General features: G+C 43.8%; 1 protein-coding gene across 3 annotated transcripts in view; it reads left to right on the top strand.

Moving 5' to 3' along the window:
- LOC147027020 (nuclear receptor coactivator 7-like) overlaps nt 1-18,569 on the top strand; it is a 131,386-nt gene that overhangs the window by 34,040 nt on the left and 78,777 nt on the right. Inside the window, exon 1 of one of the 3 annotated variants that reach the window (XM_085883070.1) lies at nt 1,447-1,755. The exons of the other annotated variants lie outside the window; for them this stretch is intronic. Within the exon in view, the coding sequence (XP_085739196.1) occupies nt 1,652-1,755 (104 nt within the window). The 5' untranslated portion in view covers nt 1,447-1,651. Of the gene's footprint in view, nt 1-1,446; nt 1,756-18,569 lie in introns of those variants that run through there. 3 annotated transcript variants of the gene reach the window in all.

Here is an 18,569-nt window from a genome sequence, read left to right as displayed (position 1 = left end):
ACTTGGAAATGTACCTGTGAGAAACACGGCTGTGCCTCTGCACAACGAAAGAGCTGGAGAACTTTATGAACTTTCCCAAAAAGATGACAGCTTGCAACTCCCCATATTGCAAACTCCCGAGGTCGCGTGGATCGGTGCAAGGCCCAGAGGTTCGTAGACAGGCGCGTTCTCCCCAAACCTTCGACCTGGACTTTCAACTTTGAGGGATTAGCTCCTGTGAACATGGCAGGGTTTATGATTTATTTCATGGAGTCTGCAATCAGAAGGATCCATCCATCCATCCATTGGGACCATACTCTGTGGAGAGCGTTGGTGCTGCCTAAGTAGTCTCCTTGGCTATTGGGCACAATCCTGGATGGATCACAATCCAAGATAGTGACTGCAGGATGTGATTGGAAGGTGTATGGGTTGTGAGGATGGCCATGACAAATATATGTTTTTTTTTTTTTTTTTTGGTTTGGTTCCAGGGCCACAAGAGAAATTATTCTCGATTTTTGCATCTATTGGTAAAAGGAGAAGCGTCTGTTCGTGCGTATGTGTGTTATATCCACGGCTGCCACGACCAGCTCATTGTATTTAAAGAAAATTATAGGAACTCGACACTTCTCATCCACAGAAATTTCTCGTATTTCCTATATTTCCGTGAGTCTCATTTGCATTTAGGAATACAACAATTTTGGTTAACCATTTCGAAATTGCCACTCTTTCATTTAAATGCTGAAAATTATGTTAAAAAGACAGATTTTTAATATATTTTTGTAGATTTCATGCTAGTAATGGCAGGTTAAAAGTGCCTTGTGAGCAGAACCGAGTCACTGAAAACAAACACAGCTCATGCGCAAAAGTCTTTGCTTAGCATACATACGTCATTTTTAAAGTCACGTATTGTCTGGTTATTGTGGAAGTATACTGCTGGGAAGGCAACGGCAAACCGCCCAGTGTAATCCTTGCTGTGAGCCTGCTTTGACATCACTGAATCTGCTCTCGGGCAGAGTACCAGAGTTAGTTGTAGCAGTAGTAGTATTTATCAAAGTGAGATGCATCATAGAAGGTACGTTGAGAGGAAATTTATCGTGGAGTTATGATATGAACAACAGTCTAAGGATAGTAAGCCTCCTTAATACAGGTCTATTTCAGGAGGATGTGCGTCTGTTGTTCAGAAACACAACAAACAGTCCAAGTCAGATTGAGTAAAGCAAATATAATTTCGATTAATAAGTGCTGAACGTTTGGTTTGTGTGCCTTGCTGAAGTAGTAAAAATGGATTTAGAGTGAAGCATGAGTTTGCAGAAATTCCGTGTGGGGTGTGGTGGAGGACAGGAGGGAATGTGGGGGGTTGAAGGGGAGATTGACATAATGAGAGTTAATTATTATGCTCGTGAGCAGAGGTTAGGGTGTCTTTGTCAGTGTAGATAAGCTGTTTGGCGAAGGCTTGCTGATGGTATATTGGAGACTGGATTGAAGAATTTCGCATGGCAGTAATATGGTTTCGATAGAACGTTGTCTTTGCATCACAGAGACATCAATAGTTAAAATGTCATTGTAGATCTGAATCTGGCATTGGCCAACACAAGTCAACTGGATTGCTGATAAATTTTCTGAATCGTTCTTGCATTCGAAATGCAGCATATAAGCGGCAATTGTTCTTTGAATGTTTTTTGCTTGGACTGTTCTCTGGGCTGGATTGTCACAAAAGCACTTGCAGATCGTGCATTCGCAGATTGAGGGCTCAATGGGGGCTGCTTGGCCGAAGAGGTAAGTTACCAATTTATTTGGGTACACAACTGTAACCCTTGGCTCAACAATTATGGGTTTTGATTTTTAACGCATGATTTGGTGGGCATTGCATTGCTATTTATCCTTTGACCTCTGATGGTATTAATATTTGTCAGGTTTAATCTTCTGCTTACTTTATACAACATGTTTTCATTTTTTTAACACAAAATTATGAAGTTGATTTGTTTATTGGTGCAGAATGCTTTTGACTTCATCTGCAAAGGGTGAACAAAAATTGTCCTGTTCAACATTTTAATCTAGAGCCCACATTGATTTAGAGTATCTCAAAGTGATTCAATTTGTAGAGTCAACCAGCCCAGACCCACCTTTGGCACCAAGTGGTAACCCACCAAGTTTAAAGATATAATTTGCTTCCACATATTAGGCATATGTACTGTACTTTGCATATGTGGGAGTAGTTGCCAGGGTGGATGTAGATGCTGGAAGTGACGCAATTATTGTTTTTTTAGATCAGGTGATCTTCCAACAATATCGGACACTAAAAACGGGAAAAACAAATCATAAAATAGTACAAAATAAACGATAACTCGTAGAAAAGTTGTTCATTCCTAATGTGAATTAGTGAAGAAATGCCAAATAGGATTGCCATAATTTGAGAATATTAAGTGTCCAAAAATAGAAAATATTGTTGCGGTTCTGTAAAACTGCATGCCTCCAAGGCAATGGCACATAACATAGTGATCCCAAGACAGTTATTTCAATAGTATGTGTATTAGTTAGTCCCTTTCATATGTGTAGTGGGTAAAGGGGAAAGATGCGTTGTGTGGGACTGTTTGAGTGAGATCTCTTATACCTCTTTAACCTTTAAACCTCACAGTTCTTCCACTCTTTTTCTTCCACCCCTTTCTCTCACATGAAACATGCAAGCAAGCCAGCATGCAAATCAGAAACACCACTAGAAACTGTGCGCTGGCGCTGCGACAGTCTCCCGTGCGTTCGCGTTGCGAGAGCCTCCCGTGCGTTCGCGCTGCGAGAGCCTCCCGTTAGTTTGCGCTGCGACAGCCTCCCGTGCGTTTGCGCTGCGACAGCCTCCCGTGCGTTTGCGCTGCGACAGCCTCCCGTGCGTTCGCGCTGCGACAGCCTCCCGTGCGTTCGCTCTGCGGGAGCCTCCTGTGCGTTCGCGCTGCGAGCGCCTCCCGTGCATTTGTATGCCAATTTTCCATTCAAACTGCGCGTCAATTCTCAACCGCCATTTTTCCTCAGACCTTCATTCGGCTCATCAAACTATACCACGCTCACCACAAGCACTTCATGCGACTGATGGAAATCCCCGCAACCACCTACGCTTACATTTTCCACTACAAACGCGACCTTTATTCACAATTTCATTGGAAGGAACTTCAACTTCTTCCCCACAATGCAACGTTACAATCCTCCCTCACTACAAATGCCACAACATATTTCCCACTACTATATAACTGCCACAACTGCCACATGGTCATCAAACTCTCACCATAACCTTGAAATACATGGAGGAGATGTAGGTCGGGTTATTTTGGGGCATAACTTGGGGCATGAATGTGCACTGGAGCTTGTTTCAGGACCTACGGGTGCCACAGGGATTTCCCGAAAATCCTACCTTTGGATGGAGGCCAGTGCACATTCAGGGCCAGAGAGCACCTTCAAAAACCACAGCTCCATGTAAAAGTCAGAGTTCTTGCACATGGCACTCTCAGGGAGCGACTGAACCATATTTCGGTTTTGGGGCCTGGTTGGGTATGGCAACGACCATGATGGACCAATGGGGATGCTTGATTTCACTAAAAGCCCCGTTTGATTCGATTTTTGGCTCCTCCCCTCGTCTGGGGCTCATAAAAAGAGCGAACACAGCTCATTTGAGACAGAACTCGCCAAAGAGCAGAAGACGACGGAACAAGCCGAGAGCAGAACTCGACAGACCTCGCCAGATATCAGACCTCACCGATGGAGACAGGCGGCGCAAGGAGTACAAGAGTCGGTGCTGAACGAGGGGTGCCGCGAGTCCGTGTGACCAAGCATGGGGTGACCCATTGTTGCTACAAGCCGGGACTGCTCCATGTCAATGTCACTCATTTGATTACGACAATTATATGTATAGGGTCTTTTCTGTCACGCATCTTTCTTCTACCATTTACCTCTCGTCTACTTTGGACGCAAAAGAGCAATCAACGTGGGCAGGCCCGACCGGATGTTCTTTTCAGAGCAGAACCCAAGAGCGAATTAAAGAGTGAAACAAAATGACCTGCACCTCACATTTTTCCTCTAAAACTACGCCGAATCCCACATCGCATTACACTTGCATTTCTCAAACATGAACCCTAGAAAACCTCAGTATTTCTCCCTCCTCCCTTTTCCTAAGAGTTCTGGGCTGCGTAGGTCTGCCGGTCATGCCAGGTATTGAGAGGTTTTTAATCCTCAACAGTTTCTATTTGTGTGTGTGTGTGTGTGTGTGTGTGTGTGTGTGTGTGTGTGTGTGTGTGTGTGTGTGTGTGTGTGTGTGTGTGTGTGTGTGTGTGTGTGTGTGTGTGTGTGACAGAGAGAGAGAGAGAGAGATATATATATATATATATATATATATATATATATATATATATATATATATATATATATATATATATATATATATATATATATATATATATATATATATATATAGTGATGGCGCCTGTCGTAGCATAATTTTAGCCTGTATCGGGATAACTGCACTGTCTTCTTTTGTAATATTGTTTGCCTTTTGATGCACCCCGCAAATTCCTTGTTTTTCCTGCTGTACATTCACAATAAATCCATTCACTGTGCCACATAACCTTCCTCGCCTCCTGGTTTAAATAAACGTGTTGTTAGAAATGTTCCCAGCTCAGTTTTGTCTTTCCTCCATTGGTCCAGCATGGCCCGCACCGTAACTTAGCCAGGACATTATTCCCCAATAATCTGTTCAATAGCTGGTATGCGATTGGTTGCACCTGATCTAGTAGGTAATCTGAATAATGCAAGTACATACCGAGGGCACGATACCCGATAAGGAGGTCACGTGTTCTTTGGTAAACGGTTGTTAGACTGAGGACCCTAAGTCACGTGGTCAAGTTATTGGCATTTGCAGTCAATTGGTGACCTACCATGAAACGTTGGTATTCGTGTGCGATGGCCTGCGATTCCTGGTGAGTCTGGAGAGGAACCCGAGATAGCCCCTCCCTCGTTGTTCCCCTGCGACACCGGGACCGTGAAAATATACATCTTCAGAAAAAATAAACGTAAATTTTCATCATTTTTATACTATAATACTACTTGAAAAGTGTCTGCTTTGTTTGTTTCTGGGTTTTGTTTGTTTGTTTTACTTCTATGCACTACTGGAACCTGAATATATATATCTGAGATATATATATATATCTGAACAAATCTGAACCGGGCAATTTGCCGGTTCCATTACCCGCCGTCCCACATCAAAAATGCGCACCAGCGTCGGGTGCAACATTGCCCCAACCACCGACCCTCCAGGTCGCAGCAAAATGACAGGAACATCCTCATTGGTTAGATGTATAGTATTCCCATATGGTCGCAAAACGACATCAACCACTGCCTGCGCAGATGTAAACTCCCCTTTACACAAAGCACGTTTCCACATTTTAACAAACGATTCTGCCTGCCTGTTAGTGGCAGGATGGCACAACATCTTAAACGATGCTGCCTGCTCATTTGTGGCAGGATGACACAACATTTTATCAAACGATTCCGGCACGTCAGGATAACACAAGACTTAAAAAAACCGTTTAAGGTGTTGAACACCGCCGCAATGCACAGGATCATTACACACATCTGTGAGAAACGGCGGATCGTTGCCAGAACCCAATCTCTCGGGTATGCTTTTATTATCAACGATCGGCCACAGCCCCTGCACCGCAATGCCCATCGAAGCACCCCGCCAAAGCACACGCTCCGGCCACTCAGCGAACGCATCGATCACAATCAAACACATTCCGCTCATGCGCGGCTTATCGGCATTTGCCTGCCCAGCAGCGCAATGCTTAACCACTCGTTCAATGTCTCTCCCCAACCCCAGCCACCACAACAACTCTGCGAACACCCATAGCTCAGTTGTGGAATGAACGGCCGAAGGCGCAGAGACGATGCAGACTGCGATCGAGGCGATCACGTGCTGAACGATCGCCTGCACGACACGAGCGTGCGCCGGATCATGAGCCGCTCCCACCATCGAAGGCAGCTCGCCCCAATCCCCTGTTGAAATCGCCTGAATGACATGGGCGAGTACTCTGCTCTAATCCCCCGATGGAATCACCTGAACGACACGGGTGAGTACTCTACCATGAGCCGACTCCACCGCGACCTGCTTGGCGGTGACCGGCCCGCCCTGGACCCGGCTCAGTGTAAACACATCAACCTGGTCGGCTGATTCAGACGAGGCTGGACCCTCCGTGCAAGGCAAGCGCGAGAGACCATCACAGTCGGCATGCCCCCCGTTGCTTTGGAACTGTATATCATAGTTGTAGGAAGCAAGGAACAGACACCAACTCTGCATCTGCGTGGCCCCTGCTCCCAGCAGGACCTCGCCCGTGAGCTCCAAGGGAGGCACCCCTCCCTCCTCCCTCAAAAGCTTTGCCTGCACGTCCTCGAGTTGTACAGGGTCGTTGCAAAACAAATCTTGATGCTTTTGAAAAACCTCCTCTGACTGATCCTCTAATCGGCTCGGCACGGGTCGCCCAAGGTGAATGGCTGGCGCCGTCCAGTGTAGCTTGAGGCTAGTCAGCCAGTCTCGGCTCAGGAGCGCCGGCCCCTCCCCTTGTACCACAAACAGCGAGAGCACGGCACTTTGACCTTGGTAGGTTACAGATACGTCTGTCACTCCAAGTGGCGTAATCGCTTCGCTGGTGTACGTGTACAGCGTGAGGTCAGACCTGATAAGGTTGAGACTGTTGAGTCTACGAGCGGTCTGTTCGCCCATGATCGACACCGCGGCCCCAGTATCAATTTGAAAAACGATCGGAGTCTCGTTCACCTCAATCTCCACTGTCAATGGTCTTGTTACCATCGGACCAATTGAAAACAGGCTCATCATCGGCTGCAGGACCTTCTCCGGGTCGTCTGGGTTACCTCGTGCAGGTTGCAGGTCTTTCTCCGGGACGTAAAAGCGTATGTCATGTACAAAATCTCGCACAGGTTGCAGGTCTCGCCCCGGGTCGTCGGGGTGGTCTTGCACAGGTTGCAGTTCTTGCCCCGGGTCATCGGGGTTGTTCCACGCCACGTGGACCTCCGGACCACCTGTGAGGCTCTGGCCGGCAATGGCTTGGACATCTCTCAGCATCTGTTCGACGGCTGATGCCGTTGCGACTGCTGAATTGAACGTAATGTCCTCGTATTTCAGCCGTAGTATCGCCGAAACCATGTCAGAGTCTTGCAATCCAGAAGTAAAACGATCTTTGAGCCTGGCCTGCCGTTCACTCGACGTGAATTTGCAGACGACGGCGAGATCTCACCCGCGTGGCAAAACTTGCGATGCGCTCCCCTTGTCTCCTTGCCAGGTGATCGAACTCGTACCACGCAAGCTGCGATGATTTTCCCGGCGCCGTGTGCGCCTGGCAATCCAATTGCTCCGGAAACAACTCAAAGTCATTGCCGATGAAAACATGCACTCCGCCATGAGCGGTGATCCGATCCCAATCCATCGTCGCCAACTGTAATTACTGGGGTGCAGTGAGGCACGGAGCGAGTGTGAGCGTAGTTGTAACTCTGTTTATTGCATGCCCGGATGTACATTACTCTGAGCCTCTAGCGGGCGCGTACAGATATATACATGCCTAAGCACGTGATTATTATCACAAATACTCCACGCCCCCTCAGCGCCCTATGCCCATACACCACACCTCCATCAAGCTAAACAGTTTACTTTTTGTAGCTCACTTTTGTAACCCACAGTATATCGTTCTTGGCCCCATTTCTCATTGGTGAAGAATCATTTAAAAAATTTTTTTAAATCATTGGATCCAGATCTGGATCTTCACCAAAATTTAATCAATTAATTCTTGTGATTGACCCATCATGTCCACCAAACTTTGTCTAAATCAGTCCATAACTTTGCTTTTCATAGACAAACGGGTGGAAATATAACCTCCATCCATTTGCAGTGGCGGAGATAATTCCAGATGGGTTCTTTACTAGTCATAGCTAATTCAAAGTTCACTGGAGGGTCATTCTCTGAAAAGTGGCCAATAAGCATAGAATTGCAATGAATAATACGAAATGTCCAAAATTATCACTGTTTCATCTCAACACATTGTTTCCGGTGATTGATAGCATATAATCAATGAAGACATACACTTTATCATTGATTTATCCACACTTTTGTAGATTATAGATTTTTATATGTTAAGGTGTGGATAGGACATACCATCCTGGAAACGGGAACAAAAATATGAACTCACCTCGGCTCTAAAATATGAACAAATCTAAATATGAATGCATATTTCATCTCTACTGTCAGAAGCGCTCATAATAACTCATGCTACTGTCTAACAAACTGAGGCGCGGTGAGAAATGCTAATGGCACATAACCAATTGGCATGTTTCCGCACCGTAACATGCAAATTCATTTGTTCAGAATTTTCTGGGTTATATTAAAAATCTACTCTATTTGTTCACGGGTTGAAACGTTTTATTATGAATCTCATTGACTTGTAATTGAAATACCTTTAAAAAATGTAACTGATACGCAGATAAATAATTTCAAATGTCGTATTTCCACCCTGTAACGAATGCTTTCCACACCATAACGTGACATACGTTACGGTGTGGAAGATTATTAACGTTTCAGCTACATGACACTAGAGGGCGACACTAAACTAGATGAAAAAAGATGTGTCAAAATGGAACCAATTAAACGCTTATTTACCACATTTCTGTTAGTATAGCATTGATAGTTTCTTCGTAAATACCGTTACGGTGTGGAACCAGAATAAAAGAAATCACAATGCCATCATCGAACTCACCTCGACTGTGTATATATTTGCCATATTGTGCGGCAGGAAAAAACCCAGTCCGATTGAAAAATGGCGGCGATGCTCACTTTCTCGTCATGTGACATCTACATGTGACGTCATCAGCAGGCTGGAGACCAGTCTAAATGTCCGATCGTTACGGTGTGGAATCAAATTGCGCTGTGGGGTTACAAGGGAATCATTGGCGATCTGAGGGACTGACGGTGTGCTTTATCAATAAGTTCAGGTATTGCGTACAATATGGGACCCAAGCTACTTTACAGTGTAATCCCTATTTCAATTAAGTCAAAAATAATATTTCTCGAGACAATGTAAATCCCGAGTTATCAATGGTTACATGTGCTTTTTAGTCATTATATAATACTAGCAGGGATACCCGTGCTCCGCACAGGAATCCCGTGGATGACGGTGGGTCTGAAGGAGTATATGTCACAGTTAATTGTAAAATTGTAGAGGCTGCCACCATTATTATTTTTTTTCATCACCACTGTAATATTATATTTTCCCCACCATGTTTTAGATGCAGAAGACTCGAGTTCAAAAATGTTAAGATTTATTGCCGCATCAGATAAAAAACCATAATGCCTCAACAATGTGAGGCTGGTTTCATGTCATCATTTGCGACTTAATTAATTCTCATTCTCTAGCAAATTCTGTTGGTCCTATGTCAATCGGCTGAACTTGAAAAATTAACGTTACGCAATCAGGTGATGACGTCATAATTCGGAAACCGGGAAGTCGGAAGTCATTGTCTTCAATTGACTGTAGCATTATTTTTTTCATTCTATTGTAAATGGCATTGGCCCCATGTCAATCGGCTGAACTTGAAAAATTAACGTTACGAAATCAGGTGATGACGTCATAATTCGAAACCGGAAATCGGAAGTACAATTCTTTTACATCGGGACACTCCCGAGTACATGTTCTGTCAGCATGTGAAGTTTGGTGAGGATCAGTCCAGGACTTTTCGCGTGCATAGGTCACAGAGAAACAGACAGACACACTTTCAACTATATATATATATATATATATATATATATATATATATATATATATATATATATATATATATATATATATATATATATATATCGATGTCTGATCGAAATATCCAAACTTCATGGAAGTGACTCATAATAAAGTAACTAAAAAGGTTCGGGTGTTGTTCAAGATGTGTTTTTGATTGATATTTTACTTATTTTGTGGGCAATGTGGAGAAGATTATCTGTTATAATGTTGTTACAAGAAATTGGCCACTTTTCAGAGAATGACCCTGTAGCATCAATAAAATTTTCACCACTTTTATCGCAAATAATGCCCAGTATTAACTTTATCACCTGTTGAGTCATTAGTTTGTAGTTTGCACAGTTCTAACTGCTACTCCTCCAAATTTGTTGGTTGTACAAAAATCACTGTCACATTTGCAAGCGTCGGAGCACACCAAATATTCCCTGCGGCAACATTGCTGACATGTATGGAACTGTTGCACAAGTCCATATGTGTGATAAACTAAAGGGACTTGTTATGTATGATCTCTCTTTGTTGCTATGTAATTCGGCAAAAGCCTTAATAAATAATGTACTGTATACAGTTTTCCTCGCAAACGAATGTATCCAATAAGTTATTGCCTTGAGTTACCTAAGTGTCAATCAGCTGGTACAGTGATTGAGCACTGTTCATGAAGACCGCTGCACCATTCCGTGCTTGCTCTCTGTTTTCTCTGTGCTGCTACTCAACATCTTAAAACGTGTGCTGTTAAAACTTTATCCAAGATGCATCTCTTCTTCTGGAAGAACATCACTGTCCATCGAATAACCAAGTACCATGCTTTTCAAGAAATTCATTGCTTCATTTATAAGTTTTGTTGGATAATTAATTCAATAATTCATTCTTATGTTTATAATTTCACCTCTTGTTTTGCGTCACCATATATCCTTTGAGGTGAGATTTTGTCTGAATCTGAATATTCCCCAATGCTGAGTGCGTGAGAAGAAAATTTGATTGGTTGAGATTGTGTAAAATAGTGTTATATTTTGTCCCAGTACTGCTAAACTGGAGGTTTTTGGAAGTACAAACAAGGCGATTTGTGTTGTCGTGCTCAAGTATATAATTTCAATTGAAATAAAATGAAGGTTTTAAAGGCTGCAGAAAAAACCCCAGAAAAAACAAAATATTTTTCATAAGTTTACCGCCATTGATGCACCGTCTTTCACACCAGCTCATTTAAGCCATTTTATTAGTTATTCATGCCTGTTGTTTGTATCCTTTATGACATCCCTAAAAACAGTAAGTTTCCTGCTTGGAATGATTTTCAATTATGTTTGACTGCCAGAACAGGCAGATAGACTAAAACAATGACCTTACTACTCTGTACGCATGCACAATTGGAATGAGATTCTGCCAAATTAATAGCCAAAGTACTGCTAAACTGCAGATTCCTGGTCGGCCGTGTTCAAGATATAAAATTCAATTGAAATTAAGTAATTCGTCGATCATAGACTGACGTCTGCAGACAGACAGAGTGAACCAATTGCTTTGAACCAATTGAACCAACTAAATAATCAATGGACAGCAGTCAATATTTATATTTGAATCCAATGTCCACTTAAAATGTCATATTGACATGATATGCATCCAATATAGAGATGTATCCTACCAGGAAATGTTTGTGCTGAGTTGCTGCTAATATCAATTTTAAATAACTTTGATGGAATTTGATGCAACAATCCAGTGTCATACACAGCTGTGGAGTGTTGCAACACTCTACATCTGTCTCTCCTGGATTCTGTCACATCTAAAGCTTTCAATGTTATTGGAATCTCCCATGGTGAGGTCAAAGTACAAGCTCTGTTGCTCTCCCATCGTAGGCAGGTTGGTGGCCTCTGTTTCTTACTGCCTCTCATCCAGTCTAACTCCCTCCACTGTCTCAGCCCTGTAACCCTCCCCAAAAACTAACTACAGGATTCAGGCTTTCTCCCAATAATCACCTTCTGGTGAACTTCCCAAAATTCAGGGTGACTGCACAACTCAGCTCGTTTGTTCCTCACTTCTCACCTCTGCAGCTTCAAGCAGTTCTACTAGTTATTCGCACCACCTTAAATCGGACTCAAGTATCCCCTATATCTTTAACCATAATCTTTGTTACCCCCATTAACCCCTCCAAACCCAACCTTTTTACTTGCAGGTTGCAACATGTCCTTCTCTCCCTCTCTCCCTCTCTCCCTCTCTCCCTCTCTCCCTCTCTCCCTCTCTCCCTCTCTCCCTCTCTCCCTCTCTCCCTCTCTCCCTCTCTCCCTCTCTCCCTCTCTCCCTCTCTCCCTCTCTCCCTCTCTCCCTCATCTTTTCCTGTTTGTTCCCCACACCTCTGACAAGATTGGAGACGGAGACGGGAGAGACTAAAATGAGCTCCGTCTGACCAACCGACTGATCATCTGTCCATGTACTTTTGTGGACGTGATATTTCCAAAAACCGTTGAACATTTAGTTTTCATATTGCAGATATCTTTTCCTCATGAGATTATCGCAACCTGATTATTTCATGGCTGTGATTCAGGCCCCTCTAACAAACGGACACCAACGTTGTCAGACGGAATGAAAACCCGTCATTGTTGTTACAAAAACAGCTAAAATTGATGAAAAAGCTGCCGAAATTGAAACCAACACAGTAATTACGGTCGCAATAGCAGATATAATGGAAACCAACATGTTAATTCTACACACAAGAACGCTCGTGACGGAAACAAGAACGGTCAATCCCGAAATAGAACGGAGGGGAACGGAAGCAACATTGGTTATTTCCGTCGCGAAACGTCTGAGAGCGAATCAAAAGCGGTTCATTCCGGTTACTGTAGTGCGAACAAGATGGTGGATGCAGTAGAACGACCTGTTACGGTATGTAAATTTTTAGTGCTTGTGCCTCGAACATAAATTTAATATAGATAATATATAGTGGGTAGTACCTGATGTAGTTTTAACAATTTATTAAACCGAATTTTGTTGTGATGATAATGTTTGGTTTGCCTGTATTTCGAGCCCCCGAGTAAAGGATCGCTAGTTGTGTAGGCCCAGTTCAACATAGGGGATCGTGTATGGGATCTTTTTACAGTTTTTACTTCATATTAACTTTGTTATTTTATTGGAATTTGCAATTTATTATTACTATCAAATTTTACCTCTTGCAAATATAAACGATCAATCGTCACTGATCGCTGCAGCACGGGGGCACGAATTTCACGAAATGTCAGCCACACATTCAGTCAAGAGGGCGCATTTATCGCTGCTTGTATAATATCCCGTACCACAAACGGGTTTTCATTAACAGACATGATTCATGGCAGACTACGTTAAAGTTAACTTACCATAACTTCAAGAACTTTTCAAGCCGCCATGTTTCCCACGTTATGGTAACCGGAATGAATCGCTTTCGCTTCGGTCTCCGCAGTTTCGCGACGGAAATAACCCATGTTGCTTCCATTCCCCACCGTTCTATTTCGGGATTGACCGTTCTTGTGTCCATCACGACCGTTCTTGCGTGTAGAATAAACGTGTTGGTTTCGGTTATATTTGCTATTGTGACCGTAATTACTGTGTTGGTTTCAATTTTGGCCGCTTTTTCATCAATTTTAGCTGTTTTTGTTACAAGAATGACGGGTTTTCATTCCGTCTGACAACGTTGGCGTCCGTTTGTTAGGGGGGCCTGTGATTAGCCAAATTCTGCTGCCATGGCAGCTGTCTCAGTAACTTGGCTTGTGTATGCAATATTTCAAAAACCGTTCCAAGATTTAGCTTTCATATTACACAGATCTATTCCTCATACCACCCAAAATGTGAGGGGCTACTAGTATCAGCCTCTTGTTCTGTCCATCACTATGTTGAAGACTTCTCTTCCTGGTTTGAAAATATTATGGCCAAGCAAGGCCAAAAGAATGAGAATATTTCACTAAACTATTTTGTGATTTCATCATTGTTAGTTGCTTGGTAAAAAGCCATGTTGACATTGTGATGTGCTCCAGTGACTCTTTCCCTCTGATGAAATTGTCTGCAGCTGCATGTGCTACTTTTCCAGGGACTTTGTTCATAGGCACACATGAATCAGTGTTCAGTTTTTTTTTTTTTTTTGGCCAAGCATGTGTCAATCCTGCAAATCTCAGCTAATGATGTGACCTTGTTTATTAACAAGCTTAACCACTACTGACTGTGATCTGATGTTGACTGACACCTAACCCAACATGCTTAGGTAATCCAACATGCTTTAGATGGCATAGAGATGAAGTCTTCACCAAGCGACAAGACCTGTCTATTTTGGGTTTAATTTTGTCTTTTCATCTGCTTTTTATTAAAAGGTTCTATTTGTTATGCTGGATTGATGGCCAGGGTCCAGTGAAGAAATTTGCACAGGTCATCATGTTTTTTTTTGTTTTTTTTTTTCATTATTTACAATGTCAAGGCTCATATAAGAGCTAACATATAGAACGTATAACAAGGGGAGCAAGAGACAGGAGAGATTGGAGAGGGAAGCAGAAAACAGTGAGAGATAGACACATGAGGAGATCTGCAGAAGGGAGCACGATGGGGCAGGGTACACGGGGTAAACAAGATGGACAATACAAGGACTTTAAGGAAGGAAAGCAGATAATTTAAAGTGGATTAACGGGGGTAGAAAAGATCATGGTTTTGGATGGGGGAAGATAAGAGATGGTGGTGAACGGCTGTTTTGAAGACCTGGAGGGAAGAGTGAGATTGAAGAGTGTGTGGGGGTTTGTTCCAAAGGCGGGGAAAAAGAGGAATGAAAGAATAAAGGTGAGCAGTGATTCTTGATTTTGGTAGTTTACTTGAAAGGGGTTGCTGGCTCAGCTGGTGGACCTTGAATGCCCTGTGGAAATGTGGGTGGGACAGATAGCAGACAGAGCAAGAGGGGGGGGGGCGTTGGGGGAGAGGGGGCGAGGCCGGAAAGGATATGGTAGAAGACAGAAAGACCACTGACCTGCTTTTGCGGTGGGAGAGTGAGAGACCCAAAGACTCAGCCTTGCCGCGGGAGATACCACTGATCCTAAATGCCTTTGTTTCCGCATCATGAAGCCGAGAAAGGTGAGAGGCACAAGCACCAACCCAGAGGGGAGAGCAGGACTCCATCATGCTGCAGATGAAAACTTTGTGCATGGTCAGGAACTCAGGTGTTCCAAGGAAGGACTTTGCACAACGGAGGATGCCCAATCGGCGACTGGCTTTGGAGCCCAGCCTGGAGATATGGTTTTCCCAGGAAAGATCATGGCAGATAGTGAGACCCAAAAGTTTGAATAAAAATGTTGGAGGCTTTCTGCATTTTATTCTGAGATGTGATGTCTGCTGAGCTTGGTGGCTGGTGATGAATATCATAATGTGACCTAATGACTGAAGGTAACATCAGAGGTACATGAAAAAACAAATCACAACTCTTCTGGATGTTCTGTACATAAAGGCCCAGTCACACCTTGACGTTTTAGCCAGCTTATGCCGATTTTTGGAAAATTTGTCAATCGCTGGTACACGTTGAATACGTTCTGGGTAAGTTTTGATAACATTGAGAGCACGCTGAAAAACACTTCCATACGTCATTGTACGCTGGCTTTAAACGTTGTACTTTTCGGTTGTCCTCAAATTTTCCATGCTTGAAATTTTAAGACTTATGCCAGCGTATGACTCACACGTTCCACATAACGCTGGCCATAAGTTGTAGGCACGTCACGCAATCGTTGACACAGGTCGACACACGTTACTTGTTAGTTACTCATAAGTCGAAACACGTCGAGGTAATGTTTAGTGTACCCGAAACTTATTTCTAACCTATGAGTTACGTGTTGTACTCACGTTACGCGATCGGTGACACACATCGACACACGTTACTTCTAAGGTGCTCATAAGTCGAAACGCATCAAGGTAATGGTTAGCGTCAGTGTTCCAGACTTTCTGGTTTTATTTTTTTTATTTTTTTTCTTCCTTCTTTGGTATGATGGTGATTTTGACACTTCGATTTCTAGTGCAGTTATAATATAATATAATATAATTAATAGGCTGCCACTCAACGATTCAAATCATAACCGCACTGTACACTGAACACCGTCATACCGAAGAAAAAAAAAAAACCGGGAGTCTGGAACACTGACGCTAACCATTACCTTGACGTGTTTCGACTTATGAGCACCTTACAAGTAACGTGTGTCGATGTGTGTCAACGATCGCATATCGTGCGTACAACTTATTCCCATCGCATGCGGAGCGTGTGTCATACGGCAAGTACGTCGTAAAATTTTCAACATGTTTAAAATTACAAGACGTACTCCATTTAATATGACGTATGATAGCGTACTTAAGCGTTCTATTCACGCATACCAAACTTACCCATACCGTATTCGACGTGCGCCAGCATTTTAGACGCATTTTTCAGAGGTCGGCATACGCTGGCAAGATCGCCAAGGTGTTACTGCGATGTTGACACTTCCATTTCTGCGGCGGTTATGATTTTAATCGTTGTGCGGCAGCCTTTCCATAACCTACGCCACGTCATCGTCTGCGATGCGTGCAGCACGCTTTGCCAAAGTTAGACTCTCGTTGGGCATAGTTTGTGAAGGCCGACAACAGGTTCAGCATTCGTTGGTACAAGTTATCTATAACACAACAAAACGTTCTGTGTCCGTTTCTAATACGTTATGCATAAGACCAAGTCGTTATGAATACGTCCGAATCTTTAAAAAAAAAAAACATCAAAAGTTCAGTGTAAGCCAGCGTTTTACATACATTTTAATACGTTGCCATTGCTGGCTAAAACGTCAAGGTGTGACTGGGCCTTAAGAGTGAGGACATCCTCAAAAAGTAGACCCGATGGGGTGGCGAAATAGCCAAAAATATTTATTCTGCGATACTTCATGCCCAGTCCTGACAAAGTCATTCCCTGGAATCTTTACTTTCTTTGGTCCAAATAACCACGAACTTGGGGTTTTTTGGGGCCACTCAAAAATTCCTTGGCTATTGGATGACAGTCCACTTCATCTCACGCCTCTTCCCAATCCTAGAATTTTTTTGTTGGTTTTGCATTAATTGCTCATGCCATGGCCTTAGGCTGAGTGTGAGTGTATTCGTATTGCGATGATCCCATCTGTATGTTTGTTTGATTGTTGGCTGAATAAACACAAGGGCAACTCGAATCGCCAAATTTGGTTCAGAGCTTCATATTGTGAATGCCTCGCATGAGTTCAACTTTGAACTTGCAAGAAAAAAAAATGAAATTTTGTACAGAACTGTATTTACTCATGCTGTGGCCACAGGCTGACATGAGTATTGCAACAATCTCGTCTGTGTGTATGATATGAAGCTATGTGCCAAATTGACGATTTTCGCTCATGTTGCCGAGTTGTTCTGCTGACAGACAAACACAGACGTCAGCTCAGATCAGGTATGGGGCCATGTGTCGGAGCAGCATGTCGCTACGCTGACTTTCTGCTGGTACTCCAGGGGCCTCTGTCTGGCCATCCCCCAGGCAGATGCCTGGCCCATCCTAATCTCCTTGAGATGCTGATAAACCTGCTGCAACCACAAGGCACGTGCTCAACCCATTGGTCTCCTCTACTCACGAGGCTCCTTCGCTGAGAAAATCTGGTCAGCAGGATAAGCGTCAGGAAAATGAGCCACATGTCTATATAGCCGCAGCTGACGCTCACGGACAATGCAGGTAACAAATCTCATTTGAATCTCTCTCAGAAACCGCTCGTTTGGACACAAAGTCCGACCAGCGATAGCCAAGGATTCTCCGAAGAGACCTGGTACCAAAGGAATGAAGTCTCCATCTCAGATCCCTGGTCAGAGTCCAAGTCTCAGATCCGTAGAGTAAGACTGGAAGCATCAACGACTTGAAGACTCGGACTTTCATCCTCCTGCACAAGTACCGACAGTGCCACACCCCATGATCTAGTGAATCCATGACTCACAGGCCCAACCCAGACATCTATTGACCTCTGGCTCACAGCCAGCAGAGACATGAATATCACTCCCAAGGAAAGTCAATCCCTCCGTGACCTCAACATCCTCACCGCAAACAAGTAGAGACAAGATAGCAGCATCCAAGATGTCATTGAAAGCCTGGATCTTAGTTTTGACCCAAGAAACTTGTAATTCCAGCGGCTCCAACTCCTCATTCAGCTCCCCGAGGGTCCCCAAAAGGATACCCAGAGGCTCTGCAAAGATGACTGCATCATCTATGAAATCAAGGTCAGAGATCTTGACATTCCCAAACGATGCACCACAGCTTGATCTCTCTGACATCTTCCCTAGAATCTAGTCCATACAAGCGCTGAAAAGTATGGAGGCCAGTTCACACCCCTGACAAACTCCAGTAACAACTGGTAATAAGTCTGAGACGGAATCGCCACATCTCACAGCACGCTCAGTACCAGAGTATAGTTCAGACATCAGATTGATCAGTTTTGGTGGCACCACACAAAGACCAAGAATCCTCCAGAGGGCATCCCGATTCACTGAATCAAACGCTTTACAGAGATCAACACAGGCAGCAAGCAGCCCCTGCCGAAACTCTCGTCTGTGTTCGATGAGAACCTGAAGAGCAAGGATATGGTCAGTCGTTGACCTCTTTAGTGTAAAGCCTGACTGCTCTGGGCGCTGGTGCTCAAGCAGATGGTGGCGAACCCTCTCAAGAATTATCCAAGCAAAGACCTTGCCCGGCACTGAGCAGTGTCACCACTCGGTGGTTGTTGCAGTCCTGGCGATCACCCTTACCTTTCCAGAGAGGGACAATAA

Source organism: Eptatretus burgeri, chromosome 5, assembly GCF_056783735.1.
Source record: "Eptatretus burgeri isolate ZD-2024b chromosome 5, Ebu_testis_v1, whole genome shotgun sequence".
Taxonomy (NCBI): Eukaryota; Metazoa; Chordata; class Myxini; order Myxiniformes; family Myxinidae; genus Eptatretus; species Eptatretus burgeri.
The sequence above is the reverse complement of the archived record's forward strand: the minus strand, read 5'-3'. Positions and strand labels throughout refer to the sequence as shown.